The 27865-nt window shown below is 37.1% G+C and overlaps 1 protein-coding gene across 2 annotated transcripts in view; it reads right to left on the reverse strand.

Annotated features, from left to right (window-relative positions):
* The window catches only part of fbn2a (fibrillin 2a), a 61090-nt gene continuing 33225 nt past the window's right edge, over positions 1 to 27865 (reverse strand). The window contains exons 24-65 of one of the 2 annotated variants that reach the window (XM_083568064.1): positions 27578 to 27805; positions 27350 to 27475; positions 26688 to 26816; positions 26443 to 26568; positions 26056 to 26181; positions 24996 to 25118; positions 24530 to 24655; positions 22422 to 22547; positions 22075 to 22197; positions 21866 to 21988; positions 21553 to 21678; positions 20989 to 21111; positions 20778 to 20900; positions 20529 to 20690; positions 20359 to 20427; positions 19268 to 19393; positions 18664 to 18789; positions 18413 to 18565; positions 18234 to 18305; positions 18006 to 18131; positions 16690 to 16815; positions 16240 to 16365; positions 15275 to 15391; positions 14292 to 14420; positions 14091 to 14210; positions 13218 to 13343; positions 12626 to 12778; positions 12474 to 12539; positions 11601 to 11726; positions 10911 to 11030; positions 10696 to 10818; positions 10431 to 10562; positions 10193 to 10318; positions 9853 to 10059; positions 7401 to 7526; positions 7140 to 7262; positions 6140 to 6256; positions 5910 to 6038; positions 3000 to 3119; positions 2482 to 2713; positions 2094 to 2262; positions 1 to 1820 (exon numbers count right to left, since the gene is read on the reverse strand). In XM_083568064.1, coding sequence (XP_083424190.1) covers positions 1446 to 1820; positions 2094 to 2262; positions 2482 to 2713; positions 3000 to 3119; positions 5910 to 6038; positions 6140 to 6256; positions 7140 to 7262; positions 7401 to 7526; positions 9853 to 10059; positions 10193 to 10318; positions 10431 to 10562; positions 10696 to 10818; positions 10911 to 11030; positions 11601 to 11726; positions 12474 to 12539; positions 12626 to 12778; positions 13218 to 13343; positions 14091 to 14210; positions 14292 to 14420; positions 15275 to 15391; positions 16240 to 16365; positions 16690 to 16815; positions 18006 to 18131; positions 18234 to 18305; positions 18413 to 18565; positions 18664 to 18789; positions 19268 to 19393; positions 20359 to 20427; positions 20529 to 20690; positions 20778 to 20900; positions 20989 to 21111; positions 21553 to 21678; positions 21866 to 21988; positions 22075 to 22197; positions 22422 to 22547; positions 24530 to 24655; positions 24996 to 25118; positions 26056 to 26181; positions 26443 to 26568; positions 26688 to 26816; positions 27350 to 27475; positions 27578 to 27805 — 5750 coding nt within the window. In that variant the 3' untranslated portion in view covers positions 1 to 1445. Of the gene's footprint in view, positions 1821 to 2093; positions 2263 to 2481; positions 2714 to 2999; positions 3120 to 5909; positions 6039 to 6139; positions 6257 to 7139; positions 7263 to 7400; positions 7527 to 9852; positions 10060 to 10192; positions 10319 to 10407; positions 10563 to 10695; positions 10819 to 10910; positions 11031 to 11600; positions 11727 to 12473; positions 12540 to 12625; positions 12779 to 13217; positions 13344 to 14090; positions 14211 to 14291; positions 14421 to 15274; positions 15392 to 16239; positions 16366 to 16689; positions 16816 to 18005; positions 18132 to 18233; positions 18306 to 18412; positions 18566 to 18663; positions 18790 to 19267; positions 19394 to 20358; positions 20428 to 20528; positions 20691 to 20777; positions 20901 to 20988; positions 21112 to 21552; positions 21679 to 21865; positions 21989 to 22074; positions 22198 to 22421; positions 22548 to 24529; positions 24656 to 24995; positions 25119 to 26055; positions 26182 to 26442; positions 26569 to 26687; positions 26817 to 27349; positions 27476 to 27577; positions 27806 to 27865 lie in introns of those variants that run through there. The other variant, XR_014537794.1, reaches the window with a different exon arrangement.

Raw genomic sequence — 27865 nt, forward strand, 5'->3', positions numbered from 1 at the left:
TTTCTTCTTTTTTGTTCTTAATTATGCATAACGTCCTCTGCCTTGTAAATCCTCCCCTTTTCCCCCCCTTATGCAAGTGAGAATAATTAAGAATATTTTAATATCTTTTTACTATGTTTAAACATAAACCCGTGCATATGAACTCAAATGCACATATATTTTTCAATTATTATTAAATTTCTTTTATACATTTTTTCCTTTACATATAGCATCAGTTAATCCCTGTGATTATTACTATTTTATACGTTAATTCAAGAATTGATACTTAAGAAAAAATGAGCTTTTGGAGTTAATTAGCTTAATCTCAAAGGAAAACGTGAGAAGCAGATCGGATTTTATAGGGTATTCTTGAAGCTGCTGATATTTTGACACACACCAGTGTGCATGGGCTGATGGAAGGTTTGCAGGTAGACTGGATAAAGAATGGTGATGTTCTAAGTTGCTTTTCTCCTTAACACTGTTTTACAAAGCAGTGATTTGGGTTTGACCACAAACTAATGAATGAAGTCTGGACATTCTCCTTGTTTTTTTTTACACTTTTCTGCGTAAAACATTTTTGTGAATTTATCAGTCGTTCCTTAAATCCTCAATCCAGGCCATCTGGCACCAACAGCCATGTTATTATCAGTAGCTGAGATCCCTGTTCTAATTGTGGATCTGACTGTCAGTAATAGTGGATGGATAGTCACTTTCCATTCCAGTTGCTTTTACGTTGTTGAATAAATGCAAAAAAATCTAATAAATAAAAAAGGTAATACTATAATGTAATACAGGATTGTGCCCCCCCCCCCAACCGCCCCCAATAGTATATACAGTATTAAAGACTAAAAAGTGAACTCTGTATGAAAAAATATCAAATTGTATTTCAATGTTACAGTATATAAACAGAACAATCTTGATTGATTTTTTTGTTGGTGAAATTTTTTATCATTTTGCTTATAATATTAATCAGCAATTATACATTTATTCAATACTTTTGTTAGCCAAATAAACGTAAAAAATTATAATAAATACAAAATCAGTTTCAAAGAAAAGCTACCTATAATTACATTAATCAATATACACTTTGAGTGTTTAACTAGTAAAAACACAACTACCTTTGGCAAGTCAGGACTATATTTCATGGGTTACTGTATATTACATTAAAATCTATTATGTGCTTTTTTTATAAGAATTGTCTTTAATTGGTGTTAAAGTGGGATTTAAGCTTCTCAATAATGATTGGAATGAAAGCATGTACAAAGCTATGGCTCCTCATATAGGGAAGATGTGACCCGTAATTAGAGCTAGTTCATGTTTTCTAATAGCACCGTGAAATCCCCTGATAATAAAACTTATGCACTTGAGTAAAATGTAAAACACTGATCTATCAAACCCACTGCTGGCAAATTCTCCCAGAGAAGAGCTGCTGTTTTTTTGGTATGTGAGTTCGGCACAGTGTTGTGTTACTGTAATATAATGTGCAGCTTCATGTGCAGGTTCTGCCCTAGTTCACCTGAGAGGTAGTCTCTGTCCCTGTTGTCCTCTAACTGCAGCAGCTCTGCATGATCATAGAGTGGAGAGCTGCTGATCATCAAATTATAAAACCCTGGAAACGCTTTCTCAGGCATGCAGTGCAGGTAGCTGAGCTCCTCGAGCTGCCTGAGTTGGAAGATGTCGTCCTGATTGCCCCCTGTGATGTTATACGTGACGTGATAAACGAGGGGTTTGATGGCAGGCACCAGCTCCAGGATGTGGTGGTTGTGGGTGCAGAGGGATCTGTTGATTACCAGTAGCAAAGGCTGATCCATGTCCACACTGTCCAGGTCTACTGGAGCTTCCTGCACAGATTAAAAACGAGGTAAAGTAAAATGTGTCGATCTCAAAATCTCAGTTGAAAATAAATCAGTAATGAGCACAATTGCCTTATAGACTAAACCAGTGTCTAAAATGCCTTTGAGGTGATGGACAACATTGCACATGTCCGCGTTACTCAAAAATCAGTTTAGCACATGCCAGGCTTCAATCTTCAACAAAAACATCAGAAAATAAATTAAGATATGAAATATAGATATCATATACAGCATCTGCGGTATAATTCTAATTTCTTTTACCTCCTCAGACTGGTTGATGGTGTGTCTCTTCCAGATTCCTCTCTTATTTGGTCTGTTCACATTGCAATTATAACAGCCTTCAGGAGAGAGATTGTTATCCTCCACTGTTCCTGCTGCACTGGCAGATCCAAGCGGATGCTTTCCAAAGCCCAGACTGGACACACAGTGCCTGTACACACCCACCCAAACATCCTCAGTATCGCCAGCATTAAATAATAACCATCAGTATCAGTAACCACATAGTAAGTGTTAGTGTATGCTTGAAAAACGTGTGTAATTTTTTATGTCTAAAAGTAAAATAACTCAAAAGTATTTGCCCTGTACATGTGGTATACTAGTAATATCACCCTGAGCCCAAATGTCCCCAGATGCCACATGCCCTCCTCACCCTTGGCCAACCCTGTAGTACCCAGGAGGACAGCTGCATTTGTAGCCTCCCTGGGTGTTGGAGCAGCCATAGTTGCAGGGGTTTTTAAAGGAGGAGCACTCATTCACATCTTGGCAGCTGCTGGAGAGCTGCTCGAAGTTGAATCCAGGTGGACAGGCGCACTTGAAGCTGCCCAACGTGTTGTAACACGACGCCGTGCCACAGGTGCCACGAGTAGAGCACTCATTATCATCTATAATACAGACACTTGATTTCTTTTTGACTGTCAACAATAGTCATTACATACTTTAAATTGTTTCAGTAACTGATATTTTGTGCAATTTATTTTTGTGAAAAATGCGGTCACTATCCCATAGATGGTGCTGTTGCTCCTCCTAATTACAAACATATAACAGCGTGAACATCACCACCGATTGCAAGATACTCATCTGAAGCACACAGCTATAAGGAATACTATAATACACACATATACACAGAAGAAAAAACACAATGGATCTTCACTTTATTGTGATACTAACCAACACACTGGTTCCACTGGTGGTGCTGGGTGTAGCCTTTGGGGCAACTGCACCGGTAACCCCCTAAAAAGTTGTCACAACCGTACTGACATCTGTGATTACTGTCACACTCATTAACATCTAGAAAAAAAAGGCCAAATAAAAGATATTAAACAACAACAGCAATACAAAATAACCAGCTCTGCATTGTAGAGGTCATTTAGGCCTTTTTTTGTTCTTATATTCATCTATGGTTTCAGTTATACTATATTTAAGAATATGTTAACCAAATTAATTAGAAGGTACTGGCAAAATAATTTGCAGGATCATTCTAACATTCTGCCAATGTGAGCACGCTTTCGAATGTTATATTTAAATTCTGCTGTATGCATGAACGCACGCATACCACAACAGAGATTAAATGTTACACGTAAATCCACATAATCCACTTTACCCATTTCTACATGCCATCAGTCTTTCATATTATAACCCAACATTTTATTGCACAGCTGTAATAATGTGGACTCGTTTTAGCCTGTGATGTGGTACAAGTGCTTCCTTTCCTGCTTCACAGATGTCCTGTGGTATTCTAACAACTTCATAGAAACGTAGGGAGGAACCAAAACCTTCTCTGGGAACACAAAAGAGCCTTTTTAGATTCTAGAGCCACTGCAAGCATGGATCCATTGGTGGAGTGAAATATTAATGGGAACCTGATTTGGCTTGAAGATAGTTGGCATTGTGACAGTACAGCGGTTTCTGATCTACTTAAAGAAGACTGAGGGTCTGTTACCGCTGAACAGTTCATTCTTCATCCCACACATTTCACAGAACGCAACAGACGTAGCTGCAATCTTGGCTAATATGTGAAACAGCAAGTAAATGCTTCATGGCTCATTTCATCAAGGTGAAATCGAGTAAATTCAGGTGTTCTATGTGACTTATTACAAAATAATAATAATTATTATTTTTTAAATAAATGATAGAATATGATAAATATTATATCAGCAAAATTTCTTTGCCAGATTACTGTTGAGTTAAGAAAGAAAAGTCATCAGTAGAAAGTTAATGAAATAAAACTGAAAGCTTTGACTTTTATTTGACACTTTGAACATTCAAAGTCTTTCAAAGTTCAGCTTTTCATATAAACTGTTTAGCTCCTGAAATGCTTTTGCTGAAATCCTCTGTCACATGCTTTTAATGTGTTTAGTTGGACACAGTTTAAGGTCTCAGAGTTCATGAGTATGAAAAGATCTCCAACCCAATGTGACTGCACAGATGTTTAACACTTCCGATCACATGAGCAACAGTTTGTCGTACTGACCTGTTCTCGTTAATGTGGTTCACATAGCTGTCTATTTCGAACACAATTACTTAGACTGAGGTGCATGAATAGAATCCTATATCCATAAAACCTTTACTAAGGTGAATTAATTCTTTAAATCCACATAAATAGGGTATTCTGTGCAGTAAAATACATGATATTTGGACAGTTATGACAGAACTTATACAGATAAATGAGTATATTACCCTCCCACCTTGATAACTGTGGAGTCAAGAGGTTCATGTGTGCATGGAAAAAAAAACACAATTTATCACATTACTAAGCAAGTGAGTAATTGAATGCTAATCATTTTCATTCTTTGGCAGAAGTGAAGCCACATGTGAGGAAGCCTATGATAATCAAAAGAGGAATGCGTGCACATCGAAGCATAACTTATGCCTTTGTGAGGAACTGACTTTATTCCAGTATTGTAAACGTATATGTAAATATAACTACAAATAAATTAAATATGTTTACAAATTGTGCAGAAATCTAATATTCAGTGTGCAAGTTAAATGAAATGCTTGAACATGTATGAGGTGGTATTAAGTAAGTTTCAAGACTAGCTCTGTTTATAAGAAAGTACTTTATTTATCTCTGTTTACACACTATCACCTTCAAAATAATCTCCTTGCGCAGCAATACAGAGCTTTCAGGGTTCCTGCCACTTGTGTCCTGAAAGTCTTCTTTTTGCTGGATCTACGCCATGGTGGTTAAATAGCCACCTTTGAGGTGGATCTTCATCTTCAAGAAGAGGGCAAAGTCCTTAGGAGCATGCGGACAGTGCCAGATTTGCCCAGTTTCACGCATAATTTCACGTTTGCACAGCTTCCCATGTACACAGGATGACGTCTTTTGGCACACTGAAGGTCAGTGCTCCCTGTGACTGTGCATGCAGCCTTGTGTCTCTAAACGGTTTAATACCACCTCGTATAATGTAACTCAATTTTGCAAAATCACTTTTTTATTATTTATAAGCGGATTAAAATGTAACTGGTCAGTCTCGCATCGCAGCAAGCCACCGATTAGGGTCGAGCACGTGCTCCGTTTTCATCTTGTGTCGTTTGCTGCTTTTTGGTATCTATTTATCACGAGCACACAGTTCAGTGTCAGTTTAACAACAAGCAGAACATTTTACGAGTAATAAATGATGGAAGAAACTGACTCTAACTTTCCACAACACCCGTGACCTTATTTGTGCTATTTTTTTTAAGTAGTTGAAAGAAGGTTTTGGGCTCATTATAATTGTAATAAAATTACTCTTTAATATCATTAGATTGTTCTGCCAAGAGTAACATTAGTGTCTTTTCATATAAACTGAGGCAAGGAGCCTTGTTAAAAAATGATACTAGTAACATTATAGCCATAATAAATCATAGTACTTTGGCTACTTAAGTACATTTGAAGGCAAATACTTTCATACTTTTAATCAAGTGAAAATTTGAGGGGAGCATTTTTACTGGAGTCATATTTTACACAGTGCATCACTGGTATTGAGTAACTACTGTATAATGACAGCATTCTCCTTCTTTTCTTTGACTAAAGCGTGTACTCAATGAGTTCACTCTATACACACAATACCACTTCCACTCACATTATAATTTTACCTTCACAGTGCAGGCCTGTAGAGTCCAGGTTAAAGCCCTGCTGACATTCACAGCTGAAGCTGCCTGGAGAGTTCTGGCAAATGCCCTTAGCTCCACACAGACTGGGCTCTGCAGCACACTCATTATTATCTGGTACGAGGAAATACACAACAATAAAGCAGATAAATGGCAATCCTTACATATTTCTGCATAGTTATACACATATGTGTTTTTGTTTGTTGCATGCTTACCCATACAGGCAGTGTGGTGTTGTGTAAAGCCTGCAGGACATTTGCAAGCGAAGCCTCCGATGGTGTTAACACACATAAACTGGCAGTTGTGCCTCTTTAACTGGCATTCATCCAAATCTTGAACGCATAAGGATGAAATTATTAACCAGTTCATCATCTCTCTCTTAAATGATACATTTAATCCCGATTTGATCTGATATTCCTGTTCTGCATTTCTGATCTATTGCGAATGCATAAAATGCAAAAACATACCTGACATCATAGATTTATTTATGTGATAAATATATATAATGTTTCCGTCGCCGAACACTCCCTGTACTGACACTATTCTGGGAGAATTCTGGTTCACTTCCACAGCAAACAGCTTGAACCCTTTGACTGTTGTTTTTTTACTTTACCCATAAATTTTTTAGCAAAGGGTTGTTTAATGGCATTAAATTTGTGGGTTATATTACTTGTCCATTTTAAAATAAGCTAGTTGTAAAACAATTTACTCTAGACGCCAATGTCTGTATGCAATATCTGTTCTTTTACTTCGGTTTGGAAACAGATGGCCATCATTATGCTATAATTATCAACAAAATAGTTTTATGACCCAAAACCTTTACTCTAAATGAATGAGACATAAGTTCTTCAGTGTTTAGTTCTAAATGTTGTATAATTGAGTCCCTGGTGACACTGAGATATTACAAGCTGTGTTGATATCAAAGGTTATACTGGACACTATATTAATAACACACAATACATGTAAGGCCTTGCAACAGCATAGAGGAACGTCCTCTGTTATAAGACAGAAGGCCAGATTTGGTACAATGATTACTGTGATGATGACTGCTCTGTCATCACGCTGCAATAAAATGCAATCATATCTCAACTGTTGCCAGTAAGAACGCTGTTATGCAATTATTGAGGTGAAGGACAGACAGGATGTGTTGTCTAGTCACGAGTGGCCCACCATTATAGGACTTTAATTTGAGAACATTTTTGGCAAGATTTTCACCTTTACATGTTCTGCCATCCTCTTGCAAGATATAGCCACGTGGACAGGAGCACATATAGCTGCCCTCTGTGTTCTTGCAGATGAAGTTGCATGGCTTTGGAGACATTGCGCACTCATCCAAGTCTTCAAATAAAAAGATAATAAAAATTGGCATTTTAAGACTAAGTATAATTGTCTCTTTACTTGTACTCTGATATTACAATAAAACTGAACCTATATTTCAGAGAATAATAAAATCGGAGAGTTTCTTAAGAGTCTTACCAACACAAGCTGTGCCTGTAATGGTGGCTGTGTAGCCTGGACTACAGTGGCACTTAAAGGAACCCAAAGTGTTGATACACTGGCCATTCTTACATATGTTTGGTATGACCTTACACTCATCGATATCTGTGGATGATAAAGTGTACCATTAGCTTTCAAGATGTTCAGAGGTTATATTTACTAAGATTAGCTGCATGAAGTCATGAGGGTAATCTTAAAGTTAGTGGTGGACATTACTAAAGTAAATGTAATTTGTTACTACGCTTTTTTTGCATATCTGTACTTTACTAAAATATGAAGGTTTTGGGCTCATGATCATTTTAATCGATATCAATTAGTGTTTGACTCATTAATATCATTCTATTAATAGTTTGGTGTGCTGAGAGTAACATTAGTCAAAGTTGATTAAGCAGAGAATCTTGTGACAAAGATGGTAATAGGAACATTATAGTCATAATAAATCACAGTACTTTGGATGCTTAAGTACATTTGTACTTTTACTCAAGTGAAAGTTTAAATTGAGCACTTTTACTTTTACTGGAGTCATATTTTACCTACTGTATCTCTACTTTAACTTAAGTACATGGTTTGTGTACTTCATTCACCACTGTTTTAAGGTTTAGTGACGATAAATTCAAACACACTTCACATCTGAGTAACACTTTTGCACTAAAGATATACAGTGAGGAAAATAAGTATTTGAACACCCTGCTATTTTGCAAGTTCTCCCACTTAGAAATCATGGAGGGGTCTGAAATTGTCATCGTAGGTGCATGTCCACTGTGAGAGACATAATCTAAAAAAAAAAATCCAGAAATCACAATATATGATTTTTTAACAATTTATTTGTATGATACAGCTGCAAATAAGTATTTGAACACCTGAGAAAGTCAATGTTAATATTTGGTACAGGAGCCTTTGTTTGCAATTACAGAGGTCAAATGTTTCCTGTAGTTTTTCACCAGGTTTGCACACACTGCAGGGGGGATTTTGGCCCACTCCTCCACACAGATCTTCTCTAGATCAGTCAGGTTTCTGGCCTGTCGCTGAGAAACACGGAGTTTGAGCTCCCTCCAAAGATTCTCTATTGGGTTTAGGTCTGGAGACTGGCTAGGCCACGCCAGAACCTTGATATGCTTCTTACAGAGCCACTCCTTGGTTATCCTGGCTGTGTGCTTCGGGTCATTGTCATGTTGGAAGACCCAGCCTCGACCCATCTTCAATGCTCTAACTGAGGGAAGGAGGTTGTTCCCCAAAATCTCGCAATACATGGCCCCGGTCATCCTCTCCTTAATACAGTGCAGTCACCCTGTCCCATGTGCAGAAAAACACCCCCAAAGCATGATGCTACCACCCCCATGCTTCACAGTAGGGATGGTGTTCTTGGGATGGTACTCATCATTCTTCTTCCTCCAAACACGTTTAGTGGAATTATGACCCAAAAGTTCTATTTTGGTCTCATCTGACCACATGACTTTCTCCCATGACTCCTCTGGATCATCCAAATGGTCATTGGCAAACTTAAGACGTGCCTGGACATGTGCTGGTTTAAGCAGGGGAACCTTCCGTGCCATGCATGATTTCAAACCATGACGTCTTAGTGTATTACCAACAGTAACCTTGGAAACGGTGGTCCCAGCTCTTTTCAGGTCATTGACCAGCTCCTCCCGTGTAGTTCTGGGCTGATTTCTCACCTTCCTTAGGATCTATGAGACCCCATGAGGTGAGTTCTTGCATGGAGCCCCAGTCTGAGGAAGATTGACAGTCATGTTTAGCTTCTTCTATTTTCTAATGATTGCTCCAACAGTGGACCTTTTTTCACCAAGCTGCTTGGCAATTTCCCTGTATCCCTTTCCAGCCTTGTGGAGGTGTACAATTTTGTCTCTAGTGTCTTTGGACAGCTCTTTGGTCTTGGCCATGTTAGTAGTTGGATTCTTACCGATTGTATGGGGTGGACAGGTGTCTTTATGCAGCCAACGACCTCAAACAGGTGCATCTAATTTAGGATAATAAATGTAGTGGAGGTGGACATTTTAAAGGCAGACTAACAGGTCTTTGAGGGTCAGAATTCTAGCTGATCGACAGGTGTTCAAATACTTATTTGCAGCTGTATCATACAAATAAATAGTTTAAAAATCATATATTGTGATTTCTGGATTTTTTTTTTTAGATTATGTCTCTCACAGTGGACATGCACCTACGATGACAATTTCAGACCCCTCCATGATTTCTAAGTGGGAGAACTTGCAAAATAGCAGGGTGTTCAAATACTTATTTTCCTCACTGTATATATAAAGGAGTAAAGTGAAAAAAATTGGTGTGTACATAACGCGTACATTTCACTGCAAGTTGTATTCTGCATATAACTGTTTTTGTGACAAATAAAAATCTTGAATCCGAATGACTGTTTTTACGAGATGTAAATAAACAAATCTATAAATCTTAAGCATACCTGTGCCATCTGTGGCATAACCAGGCCCATGTGGACACAGTTTTCTGTACTTGAGCATGCCTGGCAAAGGACAAAGTTCGCACTGGTTCCCCCAGCCACGCCCACCATCACAGCAGCACTGGGATTTGGTGCTGGGTATTCTGCTGCTGGAAGACATCTGGCACATGGTCTGCAGCACCTCAGTGAAACAGAAGCCTTGTCTGTAGTCTATGGTAAGATATTATGATGTGATTTTAATGTGTAAAAACATGATTTGGATAATTTGTATTTAATTGTAAAGGGTTTAATAATAACTTTCTGCTCGTTAAAGAAAAAAAAAAAAAAAACAGAAAAAGCTTACCAAGGCACTGAGTGCGTGTAGAGTCAGGCTGGAAGCCTTCTCCACATTCACACACGTAACTGCCTATAGTGTTCACGCAGTGGCCATTCTCACAAATACCTGGCTTAGTGCGACACTCGTTCTCATCTAGTGGAAGAGACAAAAAAAACCTTCAAGGTCAAATGAAATGCATATGTATTTAAGTAAGTCTGCAAATAGTATTAATGTCACTTAACAGATGAGAAACAAGAGTTCTGACCATAACACACTTCGTCATCCATCTTGCGCACCGTTCCAGGAGGACACATGCACATGAAGGTTCCAATGAGGTTCTTACAGTTCATACCCCAGGTGTCACAGTCATGTAAACCTTCTGCACACTCATCCAGGTCTGCAGTGCAAAAGCAAGAAGTAAGAAAACACCGTATTTTTTACTTCTCAATTAAATATTTAAATTAAATATTTTCCAAAACACTCTAATTATTTAAATCTCAAATGACCATCATTTTGTGTTATTCTCCTACCCTGACACATTCTCCCATCATTACGGAGTGTGTAGCCAGATGGACAGGAGCACTCGTATCCTCCGAATGTATTGATGCATCGGAAGGCACAAAGCAAAGGGTTTTGCCTACATTCGTTTATATCTGTAGCATAAAGATAAACAGTCTCGCAATTGAATGTCGTGAAACGTAATCATTTTCCAACAGATGAAAAAACAGAATAAAACTAATATCACCTTCACATGTCATAGTGGGCCCTGGCTCAAATCCTTCCTCACAGTTGCACTCAAAGCTACCCATCATGTTAGTGCAAGTACCGTTTCCACATGGGTTCCCCACCGCACACTCATCAACATCTGCATGAACAATTAAATATGCACCAAATCACATGCCATATGTTAAACGTCATAAATGGCATTTAAATGTATTATTTTTTTCCAATCGATTTCACTGTTTCCATAGTAATGAATGCCATTTGCTCATGTTCTGCTTTTATTTCAGACCTGTTCTGTGTCCACTACTGTCCAGTCTTTAGTTTGTCATCCTATCTGTGTTTAGCTGTACTGTGTTACTGTAGTCTTTGGAGAGTCAGTGTTAGTCCGTGTGATCCGATCCAACAGATGAGCTCCTGTAGCTCAAATTGCTAAAGAACTTAATGCTGTTAATGATCGACAGGTCAGAACTGTTGTGGCAGCAAAAGTGGACCAACACAATATGGGGCAGGTGGTCATAACGATATGCCTGATTAGTGTAGTTCTCTTGACTAATTTTTGATGATAAACTTTCTTGTTTAAAGCCTGCTTGCCTGAGATCTGATCTTTACACTGACTCTTTGATTCTTAACATTTGAGTCTCCACTCATTACACGTGACAGTAATTGCAGTAAATAATGACTTTAGAGAAAATGCACGCCAATGTTTTCTCACCAATACAATGTATTCCAGTGTAATTGAGTGTGTAGCCTGTAGAACACTCGCAGCGGAAGGAGCCATCAGTGTTGATGCAGTGGCCATTGTGACAAATGCCTGGGTTCTCCACGCATTCATTCATATCTGCCATTATTATCCAGTGGATACAGGGGGGAAAATGGAAACAGTTTCAGTTCCAACGGTTGCAAACTAATGTCATCATGTGATATACTTGCTAGGCATTTTTATACCATACCACTATTCTATTCCATTCTCCCTGTTATAAATACTGCCAAATTTGTCTTCAGCACTGCAAAACATTCTTTCTGATGCCAGGTAAAGAATCATCTATGTCACTGCAAACCTGCATTTTTTTTTGCTGAAGTCAGGGTCAGATAAATAGCTGCCAAGAACCACACCAATTAATATGTATAGAGATACATTATACAGATATATATATCTAATTTATAGAAGTAGATTTAAAATGTTCTACATTTTCTAGTAGATAAATAGATTTTGCACATCATATAATTTCATGTTTAAATCATTACTATTTTAGTTTTAAATATTTTAGAGCCAGAAAAACTACTGAAAACGAAAATAAATGTACATGCCTGATGATTACAAACCCCCATGTACCTTAACAAGTTTTGATGTGATGTATAAGTAATGTCCATCAGGTTAGGCTAGCTCTGACATTGTTACAAAGACTGGCAAAAATGTTGACTAAAAAATAACCCTCTAATTACCTGGGCTTAACAGTTTCACACAAAAGAAAACCATTAAGGTACATTTGTTTTTTGAAACCGTGTGAATATTTTGGAGTCAGAGCAACAATTTTGGCTGGATTAAAACCCTTTAATGCTGATTTAGAAATAGTCACTTTCTTACCAATGATTGTATCCCCAATCCCTGGAATGATTCCATAACCAAAAGGACACAGGTCCTGAAATCCAGCTATAATAGAAAAAAGTGTAATATATAGATACTATATCATTTGTGAAATTAATAAGAACCAGATCTGTGTAAAAATAAAAAGGCACCATCATGTTCTTTGGGGCAGAGTTCACAGGGGTAGCCCCAGCCCTCGTTGGACATGGTGCTACAGCAGCACTTGTCTTTGGTGGTGTTGAAAGGCTGAGGGCTGGTGCATTTTCCATTCTCAAAGCGGGTGAAGCAAAAGCTCTCTCTTGTGTCTAAAAAAAGGAAAGATTATAGATAATAGATTGAACTGGTTGCTTTACACTGGCTTAACCTCACTTAATCAGTATGGGATTTGAACATTTGAAAAAAGAGTTGCTCAGTGAGAAAATATAAAAATTCAACTTTTTATATATATATAATTAATACAATATTTTGTTTTTTGTATTACTGTATTATTGTATTTTGTATTACTTATTTGATCCACCAGTAAAAGTATTCTTAAAACCAATAGAGTGAATTTTGTCTTGTTTATCGAAGTTAAAAATAAAATAATATATTTTAGCTCAAAAGCGCTTGCGTTGTATTGCATATTTTGTGCAGCATATCTATAAAGTAAACGGTAGATAAAATACGTGTGTTTAAAATCGGGTTTTACCATTTTCATAAAACACTGTTGTCACGTTGACATTTGTTTATATTAGACTGATTTACCATAACAGCGACGTCCACTTTCCGAGAGAACAAAGCCTGGTTTGCACACACAGTGGAAGCTGCCAGGGTTGTTGTAACATGAGCCAAACAGACAGATGTTGGGGTCCTCCTCACACTCATTCTCATCTGGTAGGGTTAGAAGGTAGTGAAGATAGTCATCACAACCAAATAGAGAGCTATTTAGATTACTGTCTTACAAAAAAGCTTCCCGTCTGAGAAAGCAAAAAACACAGGGGTTTACACAAGTTAAATGAACTTATATAGTCATGAGATCATCTGATTACAAATTGTTGGCAAGGGATGGATACAGCAGTGCCAGAGTGGGATATAAAACACAATAATATAAATAAACAACAAAAACTCATACAAACAATCATAAAAAAAATCAAGAACAGTTTTAAATCACCAGTAAAAGAAAAGATTTGACAAATGAATCATCAATTGCTGTTTGAAATACAGTATTTGGTCCTGTAGCTCATACTTTTACATATGGTTTGGACATGTGCAGAGGAGGGACATGGGGTATATCGGTGGGAGAATGCTGAGGATAGAGCCACCAGGGAGGAGGAAATGAGGAAGGCCAAGGTGGAGGTTTATAGATGTGGTGAGGGAAGACATGCAGGTAGTTGGTTTGAAAGAGGCAGATGTAGAGGACAGCAAGGGGTATGGAGACGGATGATCTGCTGTGGCGATCCCCAAATGAGAGAAGCACAAGAAGAAGTAGAAGAAGAAGAAGAAGAAGAAGAAGAAAAAAAAGAAGAAGATAATACTTTTACATCATTTTAAAACCTGAATAAAAATAGACAAAAATGAACACAACATAGAGTAAAACATGTTCCACACAAAATGCTGTTTTAAAAGCAGGGCACGTACCTACACACTGATTGTTCTGTACAATGTAACCAGGCGGACAGATACAGTGAAAAGAGCCGTCCAAATTCTGGCATGTTCCGGGAGCACATATTCCCGGTAGCATTAAACACTCATTCACATCTGTAAGTATTGCAAATGAGAGCGGGAAAATGATTTTAAGATATACAAGTGTAAAAAAAATCATTGAGAAAAATAACATACCAATGCAGTTCTTCCCATCGTGGGTTAGATCATATCCATCCTCACACAGGCAATGGAAGGAGCCAATGCTGTTTAGGCAATGCCCATTTCTGCACAGCTGACCGTATGCTGCTGAACATTCGTTGATATCTAAACAAAGATAACACAGCAGACAAACATAGAACATTCAAAATTTGCTTTTGTTTACTGACTTTTTTACACAAGTACTCCTCCTGCACAGTGGTGTAAAGTATTTAAGTAAAAGTGCTTCAATACTGTACTTAAGTAATTATTTTTTTGGCTACTTTCTAGTTTTACTAAATATCAAAGATTTTTACTCTCTACCCAACTACATCTATGATTCAGCATATGTAATTTTTACTGTAAAAATATACTTTTTTACCAATTACCTTTTGCACCTATGTTGAAGATGTCATTAAGACCCAACACTCTCCTCCCTGCATCTGCTGCCTGTGAGTGACTTTTTACCACTGCTGCCTCATTTTTGCGACATGATACTCTATTACTGTATCCTTTTTTTTGGCCAACTTGCATGTTGAAGATGCTGTTGTGTTGATCTTATTTGTATTAATGTATTGTAATGTAATGTTGAGGTGTACTATTTGATTTGTATTTTAACGAAAAACCTCACAAATCAACTTTTTTAAATAATGCTGTGTAGCCTACAATCAATATGAGTAAAATACTCAAATTCTGTTAAAATCCTATACTCTAAACATTTAACACGTCATATTGAAATTGGTGACGTTTAACTTGTAATGGAGGAAGTTTTGCAGTAAGGCATCTGTACTTTTTCTCAACTATGATTTTCAGGTACTCTTTACACTTCTGCTTCTGCATGCAACATCTTGCTATATCAGCTTGGTGTTAAAATTAACAGTACAAACTCCTGTTTTGTTCTGCAAATGTATTAACAAACAACAACCAACAAACTCAGAATTCTTCAGAAGAACTGCATTTAGATAGAAAATTTAAGTAGTTACCTGTGCACTGGTTATTTAGAGTGAGCTCAAAGCCTGGATGGCATAGGCAGTTGTAGGATCCCACAGTATTCTTACATGTGCCATTTCTACAGGGCTGACGCACACACTCATCTATGTCTGTAGCAGAAAAGATAGATGTATAATTAACCATAAAGCATTTTGGGCACTACTTTTACTTTCCTACTTTAATTTTTATTCATTTATTAGGTAATTGTATATATTATATGCAATATAATTTTATATACAATTAATACAATTACCTAATGTGTTTTATGTATAAATTATACACAACATTTTTGCAAAGTACACCTCGAAGGGGAGTGGGATTATAAATAACTATATATACAAAGGGTGAAAAATTGTCATGATTTAATTTTATCCAAAAGAACCTCAAATAAATTGATTTATGTATAAAAATATACATGCATACACCGACCAGGCATAACTTTATGGTCACCAATCAGGCATAACATTATGACCACCTGCCTAATGTTGTGTTGGTCCCCCTTTTGCTGCCAAAACAGTTCTTACCCGTAGAGCATTAACAGCATTAACTTCTTCAGCAATTTGAGCTACAGGAGCTCGTCTGTTGGATCGGACCACACAGATCAGCCTTGGCTTAATGAGCCTTGGCTGCCCATGACCCTGTCGCTGGTTCACCACTGTTCCTTTTGATAGATACTGACCACTGCAGACCAGGAACATCCCACAAGAGTTGTCTAGTCATCACAATTTGACCACTGTCAAACCCCTTTAAATCCTTAGGCTTGACAAAATGTTCACTTGCTGCCTAATATATCCCACCCACTAACAGGTGCCATGATGGAGATAATCAGTGTTCACTGTTTTTGTAAAGTCATAACGTTATGCCTGTTATTCTCAGTTTTGATCTGAGCATAGTTACTGTGGCTATAACAATTGCTGCAGCACTATAAATGATGTATCATGTAGTGGATTTGCTTTACCCATGCACATCTTGCCGTTGGGGGTGGCCATAAAGCCGACATGGCATGTACACATATAGCCACCTTGGATGTCCACACACTTGCCATGACTGCAAAGGTTGGGAGTTTCCAAACACTCATTTCGGTCTGCACATGTGGAGCAGAAGATATAGTAGAACAAATGTTCCCAAAGAACACACTGGGCAAAAATAGTGCTGGCATGCCAGTAGTGACAAATACAAACAATGTTAAAAAAAAACTAGCAATAATCTGCTCTTATGCCTGTCCCTATAATTTAGTTCTTCTTATTTTATTCTGACGGTGACAATTTAAACAAAATATAATTCCTTATACAGTATATGCTCAAACATTTTGAAGAGCTTGTAAAAATAATACAACCTACAATCCTACATGGTGTTATAAAATGGATAATTATACTACACGTGATCCATTTTAAGACCTTTATCTCACCTATACAGGCTCCAATGGGTGAAAGTTTGAAGCCATCTGAGCATTCACAGCGATAGCTGCCAGGGCTGTTAATACAGTCTGCATTCCTCTGGCACAAGATTTCTGAACCACTGCACTCGTCGTTGTCTGCAGTTCACATACACATATACACATAAACTGTGGTGATTGGCAAAACAATTGGCAATCCATTCAACATTTCCCATTATCAGAGTTTTACACTGTGGATATGTCAGCCATGCCTGTCATTATGAAGATTTTCTGACAGTTGTCTTATAGTTCAGGCTAAATTCTGCTCATTTCCTACTAAAGAGTGCTAACCAGCTGGTGTCGTGTTGTACACAAAAGCTCCCCTTTTAAGGCCGAGCCCATGGTTGCTGCATACAACTTGGAGACTGTTAAAAGAGGAAATTGATCACATTCCCCTAAGCGAGGGCCAACATCCCTGTGAGATCTGTGTGAGTGCTGGAGAAGAGAGGATAATGGGTGGAGGCATGTACGCTGAAGTTAAATACTGTCTGGAGTTTGAAGTGGAGCCGACCCAGTCCGAGGATTGGTACAGATACAAACTGTGAACTAATATTTGTAGAAGAAAGAAAGAAAGAAAGAAAGAAAGAAAGAAAGAAAGAAAGAAAGAAAGAAAGAAAGAAAGAAAGAAAGAAAGAAAGAGTATATAGATACAGTGCATCTGGAAAATATTTACATCACTTTACTTTTTCCACATTTTGTTATGTTACAGCTTTATTTCAATGGATTAAACTCAATATTTTCCTCAAAATTATACAAACAATACCCTGTAATAAGAGGGGTTTGTTTAATAATGACATGGATACATATTGACTGCCTTTGCTTAATACCTTGTTGAAGCACCTTTGGCACCAATTACAGCCTCAGTTCTTTTTGAGTATGATGCTACACGCATTGCACACCTATTTTTATGCAGTTTCTTCAATTCCTATTTGCAGAACCTCTCAAGCTCCATCAGATTGGATAGGGATGGGTGCACATAGAGATTCACAGAGTCGTCCCGTAACCACTCCTTTGTTATCTTGGCTGTTTGTTTAGGATGAATTTTCATTAGATTTTGTTTGAATTCCAGATTCTAAACAAATGTTCTTTTAAGTTGTCATTATGGGGTATTGTTTGTAGAATTTTGAGGAAAATAATTATTTAATCCATTTTGGAATAAGGCTGTAACATAACAAAAGGCGAAAAAAAGTGAAGCGCTGTGAATACTTTCCGGATGCACTGTACACATATTTAATGAATATCAACAGCAAAATTAGTGCTGTTATATTTTAGGGATGATGAGGAATCACCTTCGCATATAAGAAGCAAATCATTGTAGCTGAATCCTCTTGGACATTCACAGTGAAAACTTCCAATATGGTTGATGCATACACCATTGGCACAGATCCCTGGAATCTCCTGACACTCATCAATATCTAAATAATAAATAAACGAATACAATCAGTCAGTTTCTACAAATTCTTGCAAACATTGCACAAACATTGTTCTACTATAAAAGATCATTAAAAAAGCCTTACCAACAGGTTTTCCAGTTTCAATGTTAATTTCAAACCCTGGTGAAATATTTCCACAAAGAGTGTGAAAGCCCTCTGAGGGAAGAAACAGAGATGAGTTTTAATCTTGTGCATGCACCATATTAAGTCGTCTGCTGCACTGTGTGTGGGTGTGTGTGCAGGGTTGGACTCAGCAAACTGACCAGTGCCTGGTATGGGACATTTCTGACAGGGTTTGTTCCAGGCTTTGCCCATGTTATATCCACAGCAGCAGATGCGGTGTGTAATGTTGAAGGCCAGTTCACTGTCACATGTCGTGCCATTGTAGTTGCGAAAGCAGAGGCTTTTCCTCATGTCTAGTGAACATAACATCAATCAGTCTCACGTACTTGCGAGCAGAATAGAGGACACATTTTTATAGAAATAGAAATATGTCATGATGTTTTCTACATACCCATGCACTTGTTGCCTCCATTAACCTGCATGTAATCCTGAGGACACACACATGTGTAGTTGCCCAGTATGTTATAGCACGTGCCTGGACCACAAATCCCAGGATTCACCAAACATTCATCAATATCTGAAGATAAAACATAAGTGACAATAACATAATAAATGCATATTCCTTGTATTAATCCATCATAGCTTCTTTTAATTAATATACCTCTAAAGTAAGTTTTGGTCTCTTTGTACAGTGTTTAATGTTTTTTCCAGATTTGATTGATTTAAGTTCTATGTATTGCTGCTAGCAAAAATAATCACAGGAAACAAAAACTAGTTTTAAATTTAAATTAACACATGCAGTATATGAATTATAAAAATGTATTTAGTCTTGAATTAGTATTGTGTAATTAGCTCAGCCTTAGACAATAGACAGTTATTCCTACACCTAAATATATATATATTCCTTATGACTACTTTTATCTGGGAATTAAATGTTCTCAAAATAGTCTGTATCACTTGATTGGTGAAATCTCATTAAAACAACAAATATTAGTAAGATATAACTATGAGTAAGTAGGCAGATATTGATAAGAAGTAATCAAGAGCATTCTCACCCTCACAAATACGGCTGTCTGCATTGAGGTGGTAGCCATTTGGGCAGTCACACTGGAAGCTACCAAACGTGTTGATGCAGTCTCCACCTTGGCACAGACCAGGAAGCTCCTGGCACTCATCTATGTCTGAACAACAACCAGTTAACATCCTTAAGTCTTTGTTAACATGAAATCAAATAACACATAATACCTGTTTGAAAAGTTTAATGATAAATACATAGGAAATGGCAAATTTTAATAAATAGTAGTAGTAGTAGTAGTAGTAGTAGTAATAGTGGTAATATTAGAGTTGTAGTACTAGCAATAGTAGTAGTAGTATTAATATTAGTAGTAAAAGTAATAGTAATATTAATACTAGTAGCAGGAGTAGTAGTAGTAAACGTAATAGCAGTACTATAAGTAATAGTAGTAATAGTAGTAGCAGTAGTAGTAATAGTAGAAGTAGAAATAGTAGTAGTAATAATAATACTAGTAGTAGTAGTAATAGTAATAGTAGTAGCAGGAGTAGTAGTAAAAGGCGTAGTAGTAGTAGTAGTAGTAGTAGTAAAAGTAAAAGCAGTACTATAAATAATAATAGTAATAGTATTAACAGTAGTAGCAGTAGTAGTAATAGTAGAAGTAGAAATAGTATTAGTAAAATGAATACTAGTAGTAGTAGTAGTAATAGTAGTAGTAAAAGTAATAGCAGAACTATTAGCAAGTAAAAGTGGTATTAAGAGGAGTAGTAGTAGTAATAGTAATAGTAAAACTAGTAATAGTAGTAGTAATAGTAGTAAAATAAGTGGTAGTAGTGATCGTAGTAGTTGAAGTAGTAGTATAATATTAGTAGTAGTAGTAGTAGTAAACGTAGTAGTGCTGGATAAAAGAAGTAATAGTAATGATTGTAGTTGTGTTAGTAGTAATAGTACTTTTTAAGCAAAAAACATTTTAAGCAACTAATCCAATAAATGTGAAACATCACTGTAACAAGATATATTAATGAGAGTTTAATTAAGCTTATATTTAAGTAGGTGATTAACTATCTAAAGAAATCATATCATTGTCAAAAATTATAATATATACTGTGGTGCTTGTGTTCATTTTAAAATTACCCTCCAGTATAATCGTCACTAAGTTGGGCCTGAATCCCTCTCCTCCTGGACACAGGGTGTTATAGTCCGCTAAAAACACAAAGCACGGTGCATAAATAAGGTGTCACATTTCATTAATATGCTTAATACACATATAAGGAAATCTACTTCATATCGGATTGAGTACTCACAGGAGTTAGCAGGGGGGCAGAATTCACAGGGGTTTCCCCAGGCTCTGCCCAGGGAGCAGCAGCAGGCTGAGCGACTAACCCCGATGCCCACCTCCACACTACAAGCCAGGCCAGCGCGCCCACGGTTCAGCACATCGAGGAAGCAGGTCCCTACTCGTGAGTCTAACAGCGGAAGACAATATAAAAATTATATTAACATTACAACACAAGAATCTAAAGTTTATCTAGCAATAGATATGCAGTACGAACCCACACAGCCGACCCCAGTTGGGTTAAGTTCATAGTCTGTAGGGCAGTTACATTCATAAGATCCTGGTGTGTTCACACAGTAGCCATTCACACAGTTTATAGGGTCCAAGCACTCATCAACATCTGTACAGAAACACAAAATTAGAGATTACAGGCCAAATCTGAAATGGAGGCATTTATCATGAAATTTGGGTGTGTAAGTAGGACGTACCTGTGCAGTTGCCCCCTGATCGGTCTAACTCATAGCCTTCTTCACAGATGCAGCGGAACATGCCCGGGAGGTTTTTACACGTACCAAACACACAGAGCTGCTGAAAGGCACATTCATCGATATCTGCAAAACAGGATATAGGAGCTCCATCTACATTCGCACTAATGCTCTTAGTAAAGTATATTATAACCAGTCCATGACTTTCACAATTACTTTGTGTTTGTCATACATCCAGCACTAATTCTACCTGTTCATTAGTTTTATAAAACGGAAGTCCGAAGAGGCCATGCGTTTTTTTTTCTTCCTTGTTTTCAAGTGATCTTGACATAACAAATTCTTTCCTACTAATACGTACTTAACTTCTCTGTGTATTCAGCATAAGAGTTTATATATATTTATTTATATTATTATATATTTATATATGATTTCATGCAAAATTTGAGCAGAGACCTTCTAGCTCACAAACATTTTGTACACAAGTCAGTTATATCTACATTCTAGAACAGAGACAGAAAACACCAGAATAATATCCCAAATCTGCCATGTGTGTGTAGAATGCACAACCTTGGCAAGCTCTGCTGTCAGGGGTTGCAGCAAAGCCCATCTCACAGTCACACCGATAGTCTCCTGGGATGTTTAGACACTGGCCATTTTCACATACATCAGCATTCTCAGTGCACTCGTCTATGTCTGTTACAGAAAACGTTACAGAAAACCCATAGTGGCGTCAGGCCTGACTATAATCTTATAATTTTAGTGCAACATAATTTTGTTAATTATGATATAATTAACATTATTATAATTATAATATATAATAGAATTGTAGGTATCTGGTATGTTACAGTTTTAAGATACTCTGTGTTTTTTTAACCCTTACCTAGACAGCTAAAACCATCTCCTTTAAAACCCTCTGAACAGGCACAGTGGTATGAGCCAGGTGAGTTCATACAGTTAGCATCAGGACTGCACTTGTGGGTCTGATTGGTGCATTCATCCACATCTGAAATCAAGTCAAGTCAAGAAGCTTTAATTGTCATTTCAACCATTCTTCCTCTTTATACCTTCTATAAAAGTTATGATACTTACCAACACATTTTACCCCATCGCCTACCCATCCCTCTTTACATGAGCACTGGAAGCTTCCAGCGGTGTTGACACAGGTGGCATGGATGGCACAGTCATGGGCATTGATCTTACATTCATCAACGTCTAATAAATTAATAATTGTTTTTAGGGTTTTTTCTGCATTTATCAATAAATTGTTTACATATTACATGTAAACTATTACAAAGTAAGATAATAAAACAGAATTGTGACACAGCAAGTTGTTAATCATTAATTAATGCATTAATAATAATAATAATAATAATAATAATAATAATAATAATAATAATAATCAAAACATTATTATTTTTCTAACTGAGCCATCTCACCTGTGCAGCCTGACAAACCCTTCTTCACAGAGTAGCCAACCTCACAATGGCAGATAAATGAGCCCTTGGTGTTCTCACACTCTCCAAACATGCAGATGTTGGCATTGAGCTCGCACTCGTTCACATCTGGAGATATCACACAAGCATGCAGTGATCCTCCTTTAAGCATCATGTCAAGACACTTAGCAGAAAAATAGAACCCTGGCTAAATATGGTTGACAGATGGTCAAAAAGACCTAACGCAACATCCAGATTATTGTCGACAGATGAAATTGTTGAAAGTACGTAACGCAGAAATGTAGCATAAATGGCACTAGAACGCAAAGTTCAAAAAATTTACAGCATATGAAAATAATTTTAATTTGTAATATGTATGGGTAATAGCTAGAAGACCTTATTGTATTTTGTAATCAGGAACAAATAAAAGTACCAGATGACATATTAAATCTATCTATCTATCTATCTATCTATCTATCTATCTATCTATCTATCTATCTATCTATCTATCTATCTATCTATCTATCTATCTATCTATCTATCTATCTATCTATCTATCTATCTATCTATCTATCTATCTACCTACCTATCTATCTATCCATCCATCCATCCATCCATCCATCCATCCATCCATCCATCCATCCATCCATCCATCCAACCATCCAACCAACCATCCAACCATCCATCTATATTTTATAGTATCAACTCTTCAAAGCTCAGGTGCCTACCAATTCTCTTGATCATTGCTGCAATGTTTCTATACCTTGATTAGGGCCCACCTGTGGAAAAGTTTGTTGATTGGACATGATTTGGAAAGGCACACTCCTCTCTACAGAAGGTTTCACAGCTGATGAAGCACAAATCAAACCATGAGGTCAAAGGAACTACCTGCAAGCTCAGAGACATGTTTGTTGTAAGGCTACAAAAAAATCCTGCTGCACTGTGATTCCCAAGAGCACAGTGGCCTGCATAATTCTCGAATGAAAGAAGTGTGGCACAACCAGGACTCTTCCAAGAGCCGCTCGTCCAAACTGCACAAATGGGAGAGAAAAGCCTTATAGAGAGGGCAAATTGATTAGACAGAATCCTCGCCTCAGTGGAAAACCAATGGAAGACCGCTTCGAGTTTGCCAACAGGCATCACGATTGAACTGTTTGGCTGCAATTCTAAACATTATGTCTGGAGGAAATCATGCACCGCTCATCACCTGCCAGCATCATGCAGCTTTTTCAGCAGCAGGGACTGGGCAACTGGTTGGGCTGAGAAAAAGCTGAATAGAGCAAATTACAGAGATATCCTCAATAAAAACCTGTTTCAAAATTCTCAGGATTTCAGTCTGGCTGAAGGTTCACCTTTTTACACGACAACAACCCTAAGCACACAGCCAAGACAACACAACAAAAGCCGTAACTTTTTTCCTCACATTGAAACTAATTTAAATTACTCTGTCTTTTTTGATTGTACAGATAAGAGCAATACATCATTAGAATCAGTTAAGGGTCTACATTATTTTGTATACACTCATAGTAACTCTGTGCTTTTGTACAATAAAGAAAACAGGGGGCGCTCTTTGCCGTCTCTGGTATCTCTCTTCAGAGACACATAAATAAAACAACCTGAATGTAAGTAAATACTTGCCTCACAAACATATACACACACACACACACACACACACACACACACACACACACACACACACACACACACACACACACACACATATATATATTTAAAAAGCTTAAAATATTTCTAATATAAACCAATTCACATCAAAAACAAATATTCTTTGATTATGTAATCTGTATGAAACCTAGAATAGTGCAGTTTCTCCTGTATCACTTTATTACCCGCCCATGAGGAAACATAGCAAAACTTCTGTTTGGTTTTCAAAATGTGTGTTTAAGTTGCGATTAAGTTTACTTATGACAACCACACAAACACCTTTGTGGCTGACAAACACAAATCCACAAGTCCACAAGCACACTTCAAAATCTAGTGGACTAAGTGTGGAACACGATGCTCAAAAAAGCACATACTTATGACCAGGTGTCTTTAGGCAATATAGTGTACATATGAATGAAATAAATAAAGACATCTGCATATCTACCTACCTATACAAGTTTTTGTGATTAATGAAGACATGTATCCTTCAAAGCAATCACAGTGGTACTCTCCGGGTACATTAGTGCACTGACCACCATCACATATATCAGGCTCTTCTTCGCATTCATCCACATCTGGAGGAAGACACAGACAAAAAGCAACAGCTGGTAACTGGCTCTTTACCTTTCCACTAGGACTGACTGCATTTATGAATGCACCTATATCACCCTTTACATTCCCCTACTATGACTCATGCTTTGAACCCTGCCAGTTATTACCCCCTATATTTCATGCTGGCTTACTAAAACAGCAGGTTTGCGGAGTGATTTCAGAGCGATGGTGATTCTATACATATGCAATTTCTCTGCTGTAGTACATCAGATTTCACTTTTACACAGTTTAAAAAGACTGATTTTTACAGCACATTAGAACTGTCCTGTGTCATTGCTTTCTCCATGTGATTCTCTTTTTTACCTGTGCAGGTTCTCTGATCAGGCATTAGGGCATACCCCTGAACACAGGCGCATGTATAGCTGCCCTCTGAGTTAGTGCAGTGGAAATCACAGCCTCCATTCTCAATAGTGCACTCATCTATATCTGAAACGCAAAGCAGGAGAGAAAACAGTCACATACAGCCCCTGCCAGTAAAAATTTTTATGCAATTCATTAAATTGGTGTATGAGTCCATATAAGACAAAAAAAATCTACATAATAATTTACATAATAATTCATAAAAATATACATTCATCTATAAGTTAAAATACCACAGCTATTTTGTGAGGTACCGAATTTAGGATTATTCACACTTTCACAAAACCTAAATGATTTTGCCAAGTCAGGTGACAAAAATAGATTGCATTCCCAACATGGATATACAGTGCTGTGCAAATGTCTGAATGTATTTAAACAATTTTTTATCAAGGGTGTTTATTTAATGACTTCTACACTATAAAAACCGAGTAAAATGTTTTTTTCATTAATGTTATAAATGTAAAGAATTACATACTGTATATGTACAACCCCAATTCCAAAAAAGTTGGGACACTGTATAAAATGTCAATAAAAATAAAATGCAAAGCTTTGTAAATCTAATAAACCACATTTTATTCAAAACAGAACATTACCTTACTGATATAATGTAGAATTTAAATACAAAAAATAAATAAGTCAATTTAAATTTGATGTTTGCAACATGTCTCAAAAATTTTGGGGTAGGGGCAACAAAGGTCTGGAAAATAAAGTTAATTTTTGCAGTTAGATTTAGCAATTTACTAGATTAATTAGCAACAGGTCAGTAACATGGATGTGCATACAAACAGTATCTTAGAGAGGCAGAGTTTTACCAATCTGTCAAACAATTTCAGAATAATGTTCCTCAAAGTAAATGTGAACACTCTGAATAGCTTATGACAAATATACGATATCATCAAAATATTCTGAGAAACTGTAAAATTTAATACCGAAGTATTACTTCCTCCCACACATCAGAATGTTAATACTTCATTAGCTTTTTGCTTCAGTGTAGAAACCTTACCTGTGCACCCTTTTCTGTCTGGGACTGACTGGTATCCGGAAAAGCAAGAGCAATGGTAAGTGCCAGCCACATTTACACACTCCCCATTGGGGCACAGAGTAGCACTTAGTTCACACTCATTAACATCTGAAACATAAATGCACCACACAGAGAAACAAATCATCTACTGTACATAGTTTAAGCAAAGTAGGCACAGTTTAACTTTATATATGTATATATATTCACACACACACACACACACACACACACACACACACACACACACACACACACACACACACACACACACACTTTTATATATAACTGAATATAAGTATAAGACACTTTTTAATAACCTTTCTCTTTTAATCATAGATTATAGTTATTAGACTGCAGCTGACTTCATACCTTCGCAAGCCTCCCCATCCTCAGATAACTGATAGCCAGGTAAACACACACATTGGTAACTACCGTCTGTGTTCACACAGGAGCCTCCACGACACAGTGCAGGATTCCGTTCACACTCGTCAATATCTGTTACACACATGTAAATGCACAAACACAGCAAAACTTGCTATAAAGGTGATATACTTCTGGTAAGCCCCAGACCCATTTACTTCTTCAGTGAGTGTAAGGACACGTGTGGTGCTCACCCATACAGTTCTTCATCATCATGAAGCCGCTCTCATAACCTGGCGAGCAGTCACAATCAAAACTGCCTGGAGTGTTCACACACGTCCCATGTTCACACAGGTCAGGGGAGATCTGACACTCCTCAATGTCTATTCTCACACACACAAATCACAAGCACACACACATTAGCCAACCATGGAAACGGTGCTTGAATTTAAACAACATAAACATCAGTATAAACAACACATTTACACATTTAATAACTGGCATAATTTCTCTTAAAATGTAAAAAAATATTAACATCCTTGGGATATAATATAAGTAAAATCCTTTTCATCCATTTTATCCTGGATTTTATATATAATAAATTTTATATTAAAATATTGTAAAAATATAAACATATATAAAAAAATTAAGATAAATCATTTAATATTATATAAGTATTAATGATGTACATGCATATAGGCTCATATATTTTTATATACCACTAACAATTTATGAATTTGGTACAATTACAAGAAAAAGCAACACTTTGGAAAATGAAAGAAATAGAAGTTTTATATATATATTTGGAAAATACTGTGTGCTTGCAAAAAATATAAATAATTACGTCTTTATATAATTCATTTTTGCTCATTAAATGTGTCAGGTATTGAATCTATTTTTTACTTCCACCAAGTACCTGTGCAGTTACGTCCATCCATATCCAGAGTAAACCCGCTATTGCAGCGACATCTAAAGCTCCCAATTGTGTTCCGGCATATTCCGTATGTACACATACTGGGAAACACTTTACACTCGTTAATGTCTGCCAAAGATGAAATTTTGAACAAGGTATAACAACCAAATAGGCACAAAAAATATATTTGATACTTCTCCACAGAGATATTCCTTTGGGATTTTTTTTTACCTTTATACATCGGTCTGCCTGTAATTATGTCCCCACGGTTTGCAAAGCCAGGTCCTCTGGGACACAGCATTTCATACTCGCGTGTACCAGGCTCAGGACATGCCTCACACTCCTTCCCCCAGGCAGCTCCAACTGTGCAGCAGCATACATCTATCCTGAATCTTCCAGGCACTGGCTGACCACACATGTCCTCGTCATAGGTCAGATAGCAAAGCTCAGAGCGAATGTCTGTGTGAAAAATATATTAAGACTCGCTCCTTTAACAAATACATGTAGTCGATTAAATTA

Source organism: Silurus aristotelis (genome assembly GCF_946808225.1).
Source record: "Silurus aristotelis genome assembly, chromosome: 18".
NCBI classification, from domain to species: Eukaryota; Metazoa; Chordata; class Actinopteri; order Siluriformes; family Siluridae; genus Silurus; species Silurus aristotelis.